We start from the raw sequence: 18534 nt of genomic DNA on the forward strand, positions 1-18534 counted from the left end.
GCTCTGGGCAGGAAGTAGGGATTGGACTACATCAGTTGAAATTATTAGTGCAAAAAAACCCCCCAATAAAACAACTTTAAATTGGAGCTTCATCTGAATTTCATCTGAATTTTAGGAAAAACTAGAAATACATATCATGTCCAGATCACATACTTATTTTCATAACAAGCATTTCTTCAGGTGTTCTGATCACCACACAATTCATCAGGTGTCTTACAATTCCTTCTGTTTGTGATGATTTCCCCCAAGAAACACAGGGGCTCGTAGTAAACATGGTGGGACATTCTGTCTTCAGTTGGTGGCTAGAACATATCAAGAGGTTTACCATCCTTGTGCCTCTGTCCTTTAGCTCAAAGACCCCAAGGCCATGGAATCAGTCTCTATAAAAGAGTGCATCTGAGGTATCACAGCATCGTGTTACTTTAACAGTAAAAATTGAGACCTGTTTTCTATCCTTCATGAAAATGAAGCTTGGGATTTTTCTTACACAAAGTATTGTTTTAATACTGATTTAGAAGAAAGTGCGTCATCCACTCAATCACCAGAATTACTTCCTAGGATTTTCTCCCACTGATTCTCCTTACAAGGAAATGACTTTGCTTAGTAGCAGATATTTGTGAAGAGAGAAGACCCCTGAGGTCTGTCTATAAAAAAGAATGGCAACTTATTCAGGAATCAACATTCTAAATGGTGCACATATTTATGGTTCAGTAGAAAGCGAAAGGCCATGGTTCATTGGTGGGGTTGGGGAAACACACACTGGTCATACAAATCAGCCTTAAGGCAAGCAATAAATAGCCACTGAAGCTTTAGATCACAAGAGCAGCTCAAAATGACTGAATGACATTAGATAATTTGGCACACAAGAAGAAAAAAAACACTAGTTTGGAGTTGCCTTTCTACCTTCACATAGGAGAAGCTGTAAGCATGCCTTAATCATTAAATTTATTTGATTTATTTTTAATGAAAATGACTAATAACTCTAAGTTAAACAGCTGAAGAACACTATATGTAGTTTAGAGACTGCTTGGCAAAAGGCATAATTCTAAACATCTCTATTGTAACAACCTGTAGGTTCTGCAGGTTGGAACACAAGCTGTAGTGGAGATGGGAGATGATTTGGAGGGCGATACCAGGAAGCTCTATGTGTCATCTAGGAATGCATGCCTGGCCAGCAGACAAAAGAAAATATGATTATAGTAGATTATTACTCCAATTTTTCAGAGGTGGACAATCTAGGGGATACTCCAATAAGAACAGTAATCAAGAAGCTGAAGGCACCTGTGACGGCCAGAACCAAAGAAATTAATAAGCAATATATATGTGCTTCTTAGAGGCATTTGGAATTTTTGTCTAATATACAACTTGCAAATTTGTAACCCGCAAATGTAACTTGTAACTGTTGGTGAACCTAACTGTGCCTCAAAGATAAAGCTACAGTTGTAAGTTTAGCTGACCTAATAGGTTTTTGCTCAGAATTCAGGCTTGATAAAAACTCGATTCAAACACCTAGCCCACCCAGCACATTCCAGAAAAGCATGTCTCAAAAAAAGCATAGTGAGAGGAATCTAAAGGGGTTGGATTTAGGTGGAGTAATGTTAATTTCAAACCTGAAGATGCTGCATTGTAATTTGCTTATTGGATAAACCCAAGTTTGGGTAGTAACCTTTTATAATAATTTTTAACATCTTTTAATCCCATAGGGTAACAGCTATAAGGCAAGATTGTGAGTGGCTCTAAAGCCAACAGATTAGCATAAGACTAAGTATAAAAAGTGCGTGCCTCAGGTGACCAGCAGGAAGGAGGGAACAGAATGGTCACTGCTGTTCCACACCTGGACCCCGGACTCCCCATGTGAGTGAGGATCGGATCCTGATCAAGGGACTTTCCCCAGTAATCCCTCTGACAGTGTTGATCGGGGACGCCTGACTTCGTTGGAATCACCTGGTGTGCACATGGCATTGAGGGACTATCGATAAGTTGTCAACCCATGTCTGTCTATTTTTTGTTTTAAACAGCCAGTGGCTGATACCCTCACAGTGCCCAGCTGGCCTGCGAAAGATTGATCTATCTGTTGTTATTATCTGTTGTTATTATTTACAATTAGCTCTTTAAAACTGCATTATCTGCTTATTGCATTTATCTTTCTGTTAACTGTTGTGTGTATGTAAGCTATAATAAATTTGCCATTGCTTCACTCTTGAACTCTGCCTCCTTGATCCTGAACCAAACAGACCAGTGGCTGATACCCTCACAGTGCCCAGCTGGCCTGTGACAGGCACCCTTTACCAAGTATGGCATACCCAATGCCTTGTATTCAGACAATAGGACACAATACACAGCCAAGGAATTCAAAAGACTTAGCACAAAATGGGAGTTTGAGCACAAGACTTCTTCCCCAGGGCACTCAGTTGCAGAAATGGAAGCTTAGGTTCGATATCAACATATGTGAATGACTATAGCACCTAGGAGGCTACATGTTGGATTGGCAGTGAAGGCCCAAGGTAGGCTATGTGCTAGCAACCTCTGGCCACAAACAACTAGACTGAAACACAACTATACAACTGTTCCCTGCCCCCCTTTTTTTTTTTTTCTTACAAGGAAAGATGTAATAACCTGAAACACAAATTATAGGGGGAGTATTTGAGGGTGACATCAGGAAGCTGTATGCACTTGGAGAATTTTGCAATAACTCTGAGCATACACTGTGCCTCATGGTTGCAGGCAGCAGCATCAAGCACATGACTTCTAATAATGATGTGAGTTCTTGCAGTCCAAATGGTGTCCCTTTATTATTGCACAATCATCTGTTAGCCTGTCTAAATGTAAGCTCTTTCTATACAATGCAACTTGACCTCACTCTCACTTAAAACAGGTGGCAGTGATGACTATCTTATTAACATCCCATGAATTTACTCATCATTACAGTAGAAAAACAATGGGATCATATTTACAGCAAAAGTCACAGCTGTCACAAAATGAAATTACATTTGATTTTGTTTCATGGCAATGTTCATTAGTGACATCTACTCTAGAAGGGCAAGATCAGCCAGTAAGTATAATGGCAGGCCCAGAATTCACTTCAGCAGCACAAAACAGGCACCTCAGCAAAGGACTGCAGGCCTCTTCTATTGGACATTTTGCATATGAATAATAACTAACGCATGTGAATGGGGAGCATGACAGGTTTAATTTGTTTTGTAAGCAGTATATTGTCCCTGACTCATTCTGCTCTTCAAATATGAAACCCATGTGATGTGAAAATCATAAAATAGGAATATTTAACTGGCAAAAAATACTGGCCAGAAATGTTATGCTGATCGCCTGAGTGAAAGATGTAAATGCTATGTGGACATAAAATACAGGTATAGATAAACACAGGCCATAAAAAAATGTAGTCAGTGCCTGTATCACTTCAGATTTTCCCCCAAAACAGTTCCAAATAGTTTGGTTTAAAAAATAAAGTCTTTATACCAGGACAAATTTTCTTACAGGTCTCCAAATGGCCTGTACTAATTTATGTATATAGGACACAAAAAATAACTACAACCCCTTAATTTCTTTCACTTATATAAAGGCTTGTCATGTTGTTTTAAAGTAGGACAAAGCACTTAATCTACATTAGGATACACCTGAAATAACTTATTTTATTACCAGGGTAAATGATATTTGTGTAAACCCAGCTATGCACTGAAGACTAGCACTGTCATGGCTGTAGCAAAAACAAAACAAAGCAAGCCCCAGTAAGAACATTCAAGGACATAGGCCATTGTACACAGCTGAATACATTTCGACACTCTTATACAAGAAAGATACAAATATGTAAAGTATTTACAAATAAAATAAGAACTCCCTTGTCGGCCCTCTATTTATGGTACCAGAAAAAAAGGCAAAAGGGCACCTAAGTCGACCAACCTACTGGGCAAGCATGTTTTCCATAGCCAACATCCACACACTGATTACAAGCCTGGCTACCTTAGACATCACAGCCTGAAGGGCCAGGTGCATATTTACAGTTGAACTGACTGGACAGCAACCTACAGTATGAGTCCTAAAAAGAGCTTCAATTCTTACATCTTGAGCTGCAGCAAAGTGCTGTCACTGTTCCCTAACAATGTACAATACAAAGAAAACAAATTTAATGAGAAATTTTTCAACAATTACATCTTTTTTATGAAATTTTACAATCGGTCACAGAAGAATGCCAACCAGCTGAATGCCTGGTTTAAAAAAAAACAAAAAAAAACCTGTTTGAAAAATTTGATTTGGAACAAAATTAAGAGTAGATCTAAAGATGGAAGACACTTTAGGGGCAAGTCTAGCAGACCTACACATTAAAATCCTTCTGGGAGTTACAGCAATAAATCTGACACAAGAGGACTGTGACTGGTATGCAATGAAAACACAACAGAAATGGAAAACTGCTCGTGAGCAGGGATCTGGGTTTTCCATTCACCATGGGAAAACGTGGAAAAATGCAGATCTTCTCATTTTAAGGAGAAAAACATGGGAAACAGAGGGCTTCCCCCTATGGACTTACAGGGTTCCAGCCTGCAAGAGGCTGGTGGGGAGCTGGAGGAGGGTGATTAGGCAGGGGGTGCCACGTGCATTTGCGTGCACCCACATGCACGTAGCAGCTAGGCAGCATAGAGAGCAGCTCCCACAGCTCTCTCCAGGTAAATCTGGGGGAAGGGCTGGGATTGAGGTCCCTATAGTGAGGGAGGGAGGGAGGGATGGAATCAGGCAGGCTGGGGCTGGGGTGCTGCCCAGCCAGGGTAGTGCACTCCTGGGAGGGGCACAGGGGGCACATACCACCCCCCGCTTTGTGTGCAGGGTCGGGGAGGGAGCAGCTTGGCTGCTGTGGGCTCAGGGCTCTCTGCCCTGCTGCCCTTCCCCTGGGGGCCTCCACAGCTCAGTGGGCAGGACCCAGCATGGCGGGGCAGAGTCGGGTGGTGAGATTCAGTGCCACCACGGCAAGGTGCCTCCTGTCTGCCTAGCTGCAGTGGGGTTGGCAGCATGGAGTTGTGCCCCCCACTGCTGCCAGGTGGGCAGGGGTTGCCGTACCATGGCAGCGAGGGGCTACCAGAAGTGGCATTAAGGCTCCCCACAGTGCCCCGCTCTGCCCTGCTACACTAAGTCCTGCCTCCTGGGCTGTGGAAGCCCCCACGGGGAGAGGCAGCAGGACAAGGAGCCTCAAACCCACAGCAGGTAGCCCGCATTCACCCCCACCCACAGGCTCTGCTCTGTTCATGGGGGGAGAAGGAGCCAGTCTCTGCACTCCTCTCCAGCCACAGAAGCTGCCAGGGCTCAGGTGCTGCTTGCGGGGGAGGGAGGGGGGCAGACCTGAGTTTTGGCTGTGTAACCCTGGCAACCTGGGGACCCTTCCGACAGGGCTGTGGCTTGGGAGTGAGGGGCAATGGCATGGGCAGGGCACCAGTATATCTGGGCTGCTCAGTGCCACAAAACGGGGGGCAGGAGGAGGGGGACACAGCCACAGCTGAACCCATGTTCTGGCGAGAAAAGGGGGCAGGGGGAGCTCTGATTTTCCATGATAAAAAACCCCAAATCAAATGACAAAATATATAGGTATTCAGAATTTATGTTATTATAGTAATTGAGGCACTGGTCAGCTTGCAAATTGCTTCAAATTGTAAATATATTAATAATACATTGTGTTCAACTGATACCTATCGTGGTGTTTAATTTTAATTGTGGAAAACCACAGATTTTGGGTTTTTTAAATCAGAGAATTTGCAAATTTTTATCAGAGAATTTGTAATTTTTAAACAGAGAAAACCAGGATCTCTGCTCATAGGACTGGTTATTATAATACTGAGATGGTGCCTATTGAAGTGATAAGAAGAAAAATGAAAGGAGGGTATGATTCGATGAGCATCCCAGACTACCCTGGAACAGCTGGGATAGCTCCCAACTGTCTTTGAGAAAGATGGGACTGTCACAGCTGGAAATTCTTCAGGTGTATGTGACAGGGCTGGTACAGTCATCATTGCCGGTGAAGGGGCACTTTTTTCTTCAAGAGTTTTTTTCTTGATATTTTTCTGATATTTTTTTTTAAATTTTGGAATTTTTTAATGTTATTGAAATGTTGATATTTGAGGGGTTTTTAAAATAACTTTAGGAGACAAGTCACAATGGACTGATTCCTTCTAAAATGCAATGCAAATTTTGCTATTAAATTGAAGGTCTCTGATGTTGAAAAATTATACCTTGGAAATATAATGTAAACTATACCTTCAACAATAATAACCTTGGTTTTCTCAGGCAATGCGCCTACATCTTGTGAGTAAGGAATATTTATGTGAGTAAAGATTGCAGGCATATGCCCTTAGGTGTTCTAAAGTAAGAAAATACATAAAATAATGTTGAAAAGAACCTGTACTCGGTCTCCATGTTTTTGTGTTTTTTGGTACAGCCTTTAATGCTATGCAGTTTCTCAAATTAAACACATTTGCTACACAATATGTGTGTGTATTAAGTCAGTTAATCATTTATTATTATTATTAGTCAAACCATTCACTGACTTCATTCCAACATCACGCAATTCATTAAACCATCATAGTAAACTAGGATCACAGTGGTTTTTTATACCATGTGAGATGCAATTGTGGGGTTTTACAATATTCCCCTATTCTTGAACCTGTATATTAATTTTGATGTCATATATCTTTCTATATCTTTATTGTTTTTCACTATTTTTTAACACATAGTATAATTATTATACTATCAGCATTAATGCTTTACATATATAATAGATGACTTTTTGTTTGAAAAACAAACATCTTTGAACGGTAATTTGATATTATAAAGGTTTCTTATAGAAATATATTTTTTGCTTTCTGATTCAGCTTTGTGATAGTTCAATTCTATCGTGCAAGAGAGACACTTTAACTTAGTATGTAAAAGGTTGTTAACATAAGACAGGAATTGTAATAGTGAAACAGCATTTCTCAAAATCTACAGGAAGACCACATACAAAAAATAAAGGCACTGTCTGACCAATTATCACTTCCACCTGGCCTCTACTGCATCTACCATGGCACAACAGTCTCTTAGTATAGCTAATGGGCACTTCACACTTCATAAAACAAGGGATTTCACGTGAAAGGTAACAGAAACTGCTACTCTTCACTACGAATAGAAGGACTAAGAAAGAAGGTAGATATTTTGAAAAACCACATTGTCACAATATCCGCTTTATTTTCAGTTATATTCCATGTTGGCAAATTAGACAGAAAAATAGAATCGGAAGGTACTTCACAGAGGCATGCTCTGGTTTTACACAAAAGTTCTGAGAGTTGCCTGTCTGCTAGGAAGTTCAGTTTGGGGGCAAAACAAACATAAAAAATGAGAGTAGGAGTCAGAAGACTTTGCACCTATTCTTCCTTCTATATCAGTGTAAACCAGGAATGATTTCACTGAAGTCACTGGAGGTACACAGACAAAACAGGAAGATAAGTAACTAGACCTTTTGTTTCTAATCCTGATTCTGCCATGCATCTACTGTGTAATTTTGGAAGAATTATTTAAGATTTCTCTACCTGTATCTCAACTGAACGACACAGGAATATCTCAAATAGCTCAGGCACCATAAGCAGTAGGACTATATTAGCCCAGATAATTAGTAGGGTAAAGAACTGTATTAACACAGCTACATTGCTTCCAGCACATGACCTGGGTTAGAATTTATCTCTAGTATCTCTACCCACTACAGCATCATACAATGTAGACATACTCTGTCTTAAAAGTGTTCATATCAATATTAACAGATAACTGCAGATCAATCATTCCACCCTAACTGAATGGAACTTGAGATAGAAAAGAGCTATGGCAACTTCATAAACTTTGTGGCCTCTCAGTAAGCTGGACCTGCTGACAACAGGTCACTTGTCATTTAACAGTAAATCTGACTGGTATATGCAAAAAGAGGTATTCCCACAAGATAGAGAAGATTCCTGTGTCTAAACATTACATTGGTGCTGAAGTTCTGCTAAGAATATTGTGACAATTACTTATCTGTAAGCAGCTTGGGGAAGCAGCATTGTGTTTTCTAAGGTGGTTGCAGTATAACTCTGATAACCAATTGAGGCATTTTACTAGAAGGCTAGAGAAGCAGCATGCAAGTGGTTGGGTCATATTTAGATGAATATGACTAGGTTTGCCTAATTTTCCATATATCAGCAGATTAGAAAACCATGATTCCTATGATTTTCATGAACTCTAACAACAGCTACCTGTTGTTTTTGCAACATTCATGGAAATAGTCTGTGTGGTTTTCTAGGAAAGGAGGTGATCTCACCCCGGGACTTACCAAAACCAATGAATTTTATGCAAACTTTCACCACACATTCTATAGGCACTTTTATAAAAATGTACACAAAGTGCTATATAATAGAAAAAATATTGGCTTTCTGTCATCAAAACAAACAGGCCAAGACATTTCTAAATCATTTAAAAAACAAGAAGAAAGTTTCCTCTTGAGTAAGGAATAAGAGTAGTTTATTTGTAAAACAGTTTAAAATATATTACCAACTTCCCCTGACAGGCTACATTTTGGGTCTCTTGCATCTTGTGAAGCTTTTGATCAATGGCTTGGAAATTTTCCTGCTTGCTGCAGTCAGTTTTGCCTTCTGGTCTCATTATATCACGGCTGGGCAAACACCAATTTCCAGCTTGTCACCTATCGCAATGGCCCCATTCTCTGATGGATGGGGTTTTGATAAATGTTGATAGGCTTCTAAATAGAGTGCCAGATTATGTGTGGGATGATGGCAACCAGCTCAGCCAGGATAAGAATGAGAGATAGAAAACACACCAAACAAATCTGGGGAAGATACAAAATCACCACAAGTAAATTTACCAAGTTCTTTCAATAGCAACAGAACCTCAGCAAGTAGAGCAAGTGAAAGACAATTTGCTAATGTAATGTATTAGGCTTAACTGTAGAAACAGTAAATAACTTCCAATGAGCAACTGAATATGTTCAAAGAACAATATAAATAGAAGGGAATCTCTAATGAAATTTAGAAAAGTATATTTTTTTTCTTACAAAGTCATTGCTTGCTTCCTTTTGTCCCAAGCTTGCTTTCTTTTCCGTTTCTTCCTCCTACTACTGTAACCCTATTCCTTCTACATCATGATCTTCTTTGCCCTAAAACTCAACTTATTCAGCCTCTGAATTGAGTAGAAAGTGAAGCTGGTGACATGTTCAGATAAAATAATTAATTAAGGAAGTGATCCCTTACTTGTATGTTAGGTTACATACAAGCTCCTTTTATGCTAAAGATCTATCTCCAGTTTTTCCAGTTCTACATTTCCATCCATCCTGTCCCTGAAGCATAGAACACTGTCAAACTGGTCCATCAACCACTGTTTCTCCAAACCCCACCCCAGCAACTGTTTCTACTGCAATGTCTATAGTAAACAGAGACATTGTTTATAGGGACTACTAGGTGGCTACCAGGGGCTTTTTGGTGTTTCTTTAGCTTATTTATTTTTCCTTTTTTGTTTTTAAAGTATAACTGATTTAAAACTCACTGGCTATGCACATTTCTGGACCACCTGGGTGAATGTTTTTATTAGTGTTTGCTCTGCCCTCACTCTTTAGTTTTCTTTCAATTGCTTCTTGTAGTCACTACCTATATGTTGCCCTTGAATTAAAGCCACAATGCATAACAGCATCTACAATAACTCAAGCAGCTTGCTCTGGGTTGGTGGGATTCCAGTTATCACTATTACAGTGCATCATTCCACAATCCCTTTAAATAACTGCTGATTAAAGCAACGAGGAAAAGCATCAGAAGAAAGGAATAGCATTGCATAAGAACAAAACTTATTTGGTCATGCACTTCTGTTATAACTTTAATGATACCTGAACAGCATTTTTTTCTTTTAAGCTCAACTGCTGTCAGCATTAATCAGGCAATCGTCTTTTACTCTGCAGTAAACAAGACTGTATTTAGAACAATGCCAACTGATTATTTTTGTAACTGAACATTCAATTGATTTTTTAAACTGATAAATCAATTGTTTGGGTCTCATTTGAATACATCAGGAGGGAAATACAGCTTGTCAGCTCTCCTATCAGGGACTGGCTATTCCACAATCAGATCATTCTGAAATAAACAGATAAATATTTGTATACTGAAACATTTTTCAGGAGTTAACCCCATGCACCAGAAAAAGGGGCAAGTTTCTATCCTGAAAAATGCAGAAGTCACCCTCCCAGAATCTATGGTTCCAAAAACCAAACATTTGACTGGAAATCTCTCTCTCTCTCTCTAAGGAGTAACAGCTAGACATTGGAGATTCTAAAAATACATGGCTTATCATGATTCAGGGGTTCACATTCTCAAGGTTGTCTCAGTCCTCTGTATAACTAGGTGTACTAGTACCAGACCCACATTTCTTCAGATGATTTACAGTAACCCAACTGACATCTCCAGCAAGGAAATTCTAAATAAAGATGCAAAGGATAGGCCACAAAGCACAACAGTTCCTTTAGCAGATACAGTATTTGCCACAGACAGATTTTTCACAGCCTGTATGTAACTGATTTGTCAAGAAATATATCATATATGTTTGTAAACTTCCAAATTCTGTTTCTACCTGGGCTAGCATTATCCGTCAACTGGACTTACCCTCTGATGCCTGAGAATTCACATGCCCATATTCATACACCCTGCATGTGCCTGCACATAGGAACTGTATGCAACTCCAGAGCAGAATTTCTATGAGAGGAAATCCTTGACTGAGACAGTAGATGTTCTAGATTGGTCTCTATGCATAGAACACCATGGTACACAAAATATTTCCTAACTTTTCCTAGGAAAGAACCTGCTTGGTAAAATACCAATTTAGATTAAAACAAACTATAATAAAACAAGTATCATAGAAGACCTGCCCCTTTAAATATTATGTCAAACATTGTCTTCTGGGTCCTCATGGAAAAAATATATTAGTTTTTTGAAAACTCTTGACTATTGCCATTTTTTTTTTTGTTGCCTTTGTTTTGTTTATGACCCTGACACTCATTTCTCCTTTACAGATGAGTGGCTGAATATCAAATGCTATCCTTGATTAAGTTTTTAAAAATAGAGTCCTTCATCTACTAATCAATAATTTTTGTTGTATGCTGATGCCACACATTTTCTTGGCAATTTGTTTTATTCATTGCCTACTTCTCAGATGATGTTAGGAGACCAGTTTCTATTGCCAGATCACTACCAATTTCTTGTCTGGTCTTGTACAGCTCAGTTAACCTCTCTGTACCTTCAGCTTTCCCCACCTGTTAAACAGGGAAGATGATTCTTACATTTCTTCATATAATCATCAGCCCTAGAGTCACTTCTAAGAAATAATTACCAATTTTTTGTCTGGTTTTGTATAATTCAGTTAACCTCTCTGTGCCTTCAGTTTTCACCATCTGTGAAATAGGGAAGATTATTTTTACATTTCTTCATAAAGTGTCCTGAGATCCTTGCATGAAAACAATGCCTAAACATTATTGCTATCATCATGGTATCTGTCAAAATGGAAAATAAATCCATCACTAAGATGGGAACTGAGAACAGCCCAGCTCAAGAGTGAACCAGACAAACCAGTTCTGTTTAGTCCTCCTGCAACCACTGATATTTCTAATGCAAATTTACAACCAGTGGGGCATCTGCAACTTCTATGTCAATATTAAGACATTATAGTCAGGAATGTCTTTATCACAATGGCAGAGGATATCTATTAGCTTAAAAAATATGAAGAGCTAACAAGGACTTTCACATTCTTAGGTTCAGTAAGATGAAGATAGTCTATGTTATAGTGGAATGTGCAGTTCCAGGGCTACCAACATGCTAAGAAAGCCCTGACTGATAGGCTAGCAGCACAATGGAATGGGCTGTCACTGAAACAGCTTTTGGCATTAGTAACATTCTCTTTCACTGTAACATAGTTGAGTTGACATAGTCTATTTAGTTCTGCTTTTTAATAGCATTCCAGGGAAAACAAGACAGTCACTGAGCCAGGGGACCGCCCCCATCCGGCGTGCTCTCCAGTGCACCTGGAAGTGGACTGGAAGTGCTTCTGGTCCACTTATGGGTCTACCGCCAAGTGCACTGGGTCCCACACTTCTATGGGACACTTCATGTGTCCCAGCATTGCAGCATTCACAAGCCCACCTGCTACATAGAGGTATGTAGAAAAAACATTTAAAGCTCTGTCTATGTCTGAATCTCCAAATCTTTCAAAATTGATTTGGAGGGTTCCGATTCAGTTTGAAGAGATTAAAGGGTCCTCTGATTTGATTTGGAGACTTGGCCACCAAATCAGGCCGAATCTCCACCAAATCGAATCAGAGCCTGAAGCTTCACACAACCGTACTAAAAATATCACCTCTTGTGCACATTATAGAGCCTACCAAAAATATGCCTCTTCAGTCTGGAATACTTATATGTGTGTTCTATGTAGTTTGTGATGACTACGTGTTAATTCATTTACTTTTGGGGGCTGAAGTACTTTATTCTTAAACAAAATTGGAGATGGAACAAAATGTCCATTTACTACTGCCATTTCCAATAGTCCATTCAAACTAATGGACTATTGATAATTTCCACTTCTGGGTTGCTTTTCTATGTAATATATTTATCTCAGAAACATGCACCAAAATTTAGCCTTTGACACTCAATTTTTTATATATCCTTGTCATTCCTACCCGATTTATCATCAGCCTAGTGGAGCTGTATGACAGACTAGATAAAATGTACACTGCAGCATTATGGAAACAGGCAAAATAGGAAACATTATTTAGTTTTGAGATAGAAATCATGATCCACTTATACCAAAGAAATGTGTTTGATTCAGCACTTTTCTTTAGTCAATATTTCATTTTCATAATGGAATAATGAGCATTACAATTAATCCATGCCTAAGTAATTATTATTTTCTGAGCTGTAAACCATACTCATTGCATCATGTGAAGAAATGCTATAATTTGTATTCTATGCATAAAATGGACTGCAAAATTATATTCTTGGAAAATTCAAAGATCATAACTCATGAGCCTAAGTAGATGATATTAAAGTTAGAATCTTCAACTTAAATAAATCAATAAATAAAAAGTCAATGCCACAATTAAGTACTTGATTTGCTAACTTAACATCCTTCTAATGGAGATTCGTTCTTCCCCATCTAATATTTGGAAAATGGCATGCCTGTTACATTATTACAAAGTTTTTTTCAGGATGTGTGCCTGCATGCGTAAATATATACATACATACACATGTGTATACATTTGTATCTATATGCAGGCATATACACACAGAAGCAGATATACTATGAAAGTGAGCTTTAGAATATTTTAATTTCTGGTTAATTACTTTTCCTCACAATCCTATTAGGCTGCTGTTCAATTTAGGTACATGCACTGATATGTTCTTCAGTCATTTCATGAGCGTTGATGCTACAGAAAAGTACAGTTGGCCTTATGGTATATACAAAAGGCATTATCTGAGTTAAGTTAAACATCAGATAAAATGTTATGTCAGGTGGAAAGATCATGCACAAAGGTAATCAAGAAATACCTGTAAAAATTGAGAGAGATCAAGGAGGGAAACAAAGAAAACATCCTCTAAATTGCTAATGGTTGAGACAAGGTGGGAGAGCAGCCAAATATAACACTTTGCTAATGGAAATAAACACGTAGAGGGGAGCTGAAAGTCACCTGCATTTCGTCTCTCATCAAGGACCTTACATGCATATGAGGATGGGGAAGGGCCTCCCATCTGGGTGATTCACCAAGGCCTATCCATAGGAGCTGTCTGTATGTCCTGCAGCACAGGAACTGATTCTCTTATGTTGCCTTAGGGGTGTGCAGGTCAAAAGAGGAGCAGGACTGGAAATGTTCTCTGTGCATTTGGAATATTTCAGAGGGACAGTCAGCTTCTAAGATGGTGAACCTCTCTGGACGTGCCAAGTCTCAGGGCTCCAGCATAAAGGCTCAACTAAGTCTCATAAAATAACATTCAGACACTGGGGCCTGTTGAAATCAAGGCACACTTTGTCATTGGCTGAAATGGATACAGACTGTCTAAAAGCCTACACTAACACTCGCCTCCGAAACTCTAGAAGTGACTTCAGAGGGAGGAGGTCACAAGTTGTGGCAAGCATCAACCACAATGTTTTCCACAGCTGATAATGTTAGATATTTGGCACAGCTAACATTCTTCCCAAGTGAAATGCACAGGCATTTGCCTGAATGTGGCAACAACCTACACACACACATGGCAAGTTGTAAAGAAAGGCGTATAGCTTTTTGGATGAGTGTTAGGAAAAGAATGTGATGGTAAAACTTTCATCAATTGGGCCAAATGCTTTAAGCTGCAAAAATCAAGTAAAATATTTTGATAACTGGATGTGATATATGATTAAAGGGGTTAGGAATCAGAATTATTTTTAATAAAAATATATGGGCTTTGAGTCATATTCATTAAAACAAAATGAAAAGATGGTTGCTTCAAAACATACAGAACATTTTGTTCTCTTGCTAGCTCATACTTCAAACTGACCTCAATACATATGCAACATAATTATGTTTTTCCAATAATATACTCTCTCCCCTGACCTCAGGAAAAAGGACTCCCAGTGGAGTCTCATGTATATGGATATGAGTATTATCCATGGAGCTTAGACCTCTTGCTTTACTCAGTCAGAACTGAACACTTCTGAATTATGAGAAAGTTTGGATCCAGTTCTAAACTTTCCAGCCCAAGCTCTTTCCTTATATAAATACTTTATTTCCCTAGTTAGAAATTTCTCTTGCATGATTAACTAGGTGCTGAAGCCTGCTGTATGGCAACAGTAGGCACCACAGTTATTCTATCCGTATAAATATGAGTAAAGTACAAGACTGACAGTATGAAGGAAGCTCTGGACATTGCATCTGCATAGCTACTGAATGCCCAGGTGGCTCCAAATGAAACCCAGTATAAAGCATGGGTAGTTTTCTGGGTGCTGTAGCTGGGCTGCCATGGCAGATCCAGAAAGGATAGTGAGGTTGACAGAGGCTCATCTTGAATGTTCCCAGTACCATGCTGCTGCACGTGTAAGCTCCAGCACAGAAAGTAGTAGAGCTACCTTAAAGTAACTGTGCAGATGGGCTCCTAATTAAGGCAAAGCTAACTGAGCTCAGGTGCAGTGCCAAGAGAACTGCTATTGCTTCTATTCCAAAGATCCTGCATGCAGAGTCAGGGTGCATCCAGGAGTACAGTCACACCTCCCTTTGATTCCTTTTCTACCCAAAATTTAACACCAACTGCCCAGAAGTGGCATTTCTATTCAGGTGGCACTGAGGAAGACATTTGACTTCATGGCTCATTATAATTGATTTAATTCCTGCTAATCACTCTTCACTCCACTGGTGTTTACAACCCTCTTTCCTTTTTAATGGTTTTGATGTTCCATTTATCAGGCCATCTTTTCTTCCGCTATTTTGCTGTCTATTAGCTTCTCCCCTTTCACAGCTCTTCAGACTGTTTTTAGCTCTAGCTAAAAACATTAACTCAGGTGTAGAAACAACTGTCTGTAAAGTGTTGGATGCACTGTCAGGACACACAATGAGGTTAGATTTTTCTTCATGAATCTGAATAAGAGATGCACATTTAATTATAATGACTAATTAAACAGCATTTTTCATTCTATTTTGTCTAGGTTGTTGTGGTTTTTATACTTAATATATAATATGCCAAATGAACGTACATGCCAATGACGATACCCATTTTGTGCTTCAATCTTAAACTAAATAATACAGCCCGGGGCCCTTACAGATTAGTAAAGCTTTTAGTTCATTTTTAACTGAAGAAAAATGTTTTGTGCTATATGTGATGATCCACCATATCACCTGCACCCACATCCCAATCTTTTTCAAAATTCTAGACACACCCCTATGCTACCTCCAACATTTGGGAAACATGTTCAACATGCAGACCATGAGAGAGGAAGAGTGTGGGGCTGTGAACGAGCCTAGTGGAAGATTGACAGGAGACTGCAGGTGGGGATAGGGTAGGGGAGAGAGGAGACTGTGTAGAGAATTGGGTGTGAGGTAGGCTCTGGATGGCAAGAGAGAGTGAGAAGGATTAAGGTACGAGGTAGCCTATAGGATTAAAAGGACTGAGAACCACCGTCTTAAAAGATCTGAGGTCCCTGATCTGATGAGGCAGGTGGGGAAAGTGTAACAAAAGGTTGGGAAATGTGTGGCATATCTTCCTCCAGGAAGAATCCAGCTTGCAAGATGGAATTCTGAAGTATCAGACTCAGCATGCCTCATCATCCTCTAGTCAGCCTTCCTGTGATGAATTGTCAGAGAAGATGCATAAATGATCATTTCCTGGTTTATAAGAGGCACATATCCCAGGGGGAAAATGGTTGGACTAAATAATGCTTAGATGGCTAACAACCAGTCTCAAATCCAGTATCCTCACTGACCTGTAATCCCTGCATTGTACATTTAAAAGGAAGTTGCCTTAATTATTTCTAGTTTTCTAGAATTTAGTGTTATCTGTGAACAATGTAATGTATCATTGTAAAAGCATAAATACATTTAAGCAAAAGTGAACTGGAGTTACTTTGCTTTAAAATTGCATTTGATGTAGAGTAATTAGAAATATTGATTAAACTGAAGCCAGTTCACTGGAAACATGCTAATAGGCTAATAATAATGATTTGATCTTGTTTGAAAAATGGACCCAAATATTAACTGCAAAAAGGAAGGTATTAGAATTTTTACCTAATTTAAAGTCCATGTTTTCTATCCCAGTTTTATCCCAGCCTCATCAGATATGAGAAGATTTAGTTAAATAGAATATTATACAAAAATCACCCCGATAACACATAATTTATGACAGGCCTTGAAAGCAGTCACTTGTATGCTTTGGATCATTTTGAGCACGTAGAGATTTTTTTCCTTCACCAAATTACATGTACTGTGTGAGCACCAGCAGTAGTAATTAAAAATAATGAGGCCTGCTAGATCTGCTAATTCTATTATCTTTATAGCATCAGGCTTCAAGAAACTCACCAGCAAAACAGCCCAGATGAGAAATCTCTTTAAAATGCTCAGGGGTTGTTTACGGTACAATAGGGTAATCTTTCCAGCCTGAAAAATCCAAAAAACAAACAAAAAGCAGACATTAGTAGACATGTTACAGAAGGAGGCAAAGGTTAGCTGGTTGATCATCTACTCTACAAAAAGCTATTTTAAATTTTTTCCATGGGGAAATGAGGGGCAGCTAAAAATGACGGCATTACATTCCACTCCTCATTATTCCTCCGGAAGAGCTTTTGTTCCAACGTGGAGATAAGAGAGGAGTATCATTTACTTTGAATTTCTGTCTATTCTTTTATGTTACAGAATTCACTTATCAATTTTAGCTACCATCAACTTCAGTAGAAGCAATAACATTTAGAACCCTATAGGATAGTCCCAAAAGGAATTGTAAACTCAGGTCTAGAATGAGCCTTCTACTTCACTGAAACTAAAATAATATCCCATTTTCAATTATACTATAGGACTGACAAACTTATAGGTAGCAAACAATCTCTAGGTGTGCCTACTGCACCCCATTTTTCCCCCGTATCCCTATCATGCACATACCTTCTGCTGAATTTAAGCTTCAATTTAGAAAATCAAAGCTCTAAAGCCTTATATATGCAAAAACATCTTCCTGTTGTAACCCAACATCATGCCATCTTCATAGTTACAGAGGCAGCCAGATTGAAGCAATGGGGTACAGACATATAACATATTTACTCTGGAGTATGGGATGATAAAACAATATCATGGCCTTAAATTTATGGCAGAAGACAGGGTAGAGATGCTCCTTATAGAATAATTTATTCAGAGATCCATAAGCTTTCACTTCTGTCTGCTCTTAAATTTAAGGTCATGTCTATGCTAGAGAAATCAGGCATGAGAAGGAGTGCAGTCAATAGGATTGATAATATATTCATAGAGAGACTTCTTCAGAGACATGCAAATGAGAGAAGCTGTAAGAAGCTGGCAAAGTAATTGTTTAACATAACAAGATGAGCATTATGAAAATCATGTACAACTAGAGTTACATGCTATTTGCATGTGGCTGATGGCAAACTTGCCTTTTGTGCAGAGAAGTTCAGAAAGGACACTCAGGAAAGTAATATCATATATTACCACTGTACTGTGGGATGGCACATGGAGAATGATGTTCACATTGACATTGAATTGATAGAGTCACACCGTGGGGAACTATGCAGATAGTTTTGCTGGTAGCAGGTATCATTCAAAGAACAGTTGCCACACCTCAGTACCATGGGAGTGTGTATGGGCAGACAAGTGGTCTGTTATAAGGACAAAATACTAGTAAGGCATGTTTAATTTTTCTAGAACTTCTGCACTTGATTTGAAATGCAGTCCAGACAGGGCCAACATGAGTGTAAATTACTAAGCAGAAATGAATGTCTTCACTTTCTATGTGAAAGGCAAAGATTTCTTAG

At 39.0% G+C, this 18534-nt stretch overlaps 1 protein-coding gene across 1 annotated transcript in view; it reads right to left on the minus strand.

The window, feature by feature from the left end:
• LOC102367842 (heparan-alpha-glucosaminide N-acetyltransferase-like) overlaps positions 1-18534 on the minus strand; it is a 349117-nt gene that overhangs the window by 18011 nt on the left and 312572 nt on the right. Inside the window, exon 14 of the mRNA XM_025197703.1 lies at positions 17081-17158. Coding sequence (XP_025053488.1) covers positions 17081-17158 — 78 coding nt within the window. The remainder of the gene's footprint in view (positions 1-17080; positions 17159-18534) is intronic.

This window comes from Alligator sinensis, unplaced genomic scaffold (genome assembly GCF_000455745.1).
Source record: "Alligator sinensis unplaced genomic scaffold, ASM45574v1 scaffold188_1, whole genome shotgun sequence".
Classification (NCBI taxonomy): Eukaryota; Metazoa; Chordata; order Crocodylia; family Alligatoridae; genus Alligator; species Alligator sinensis.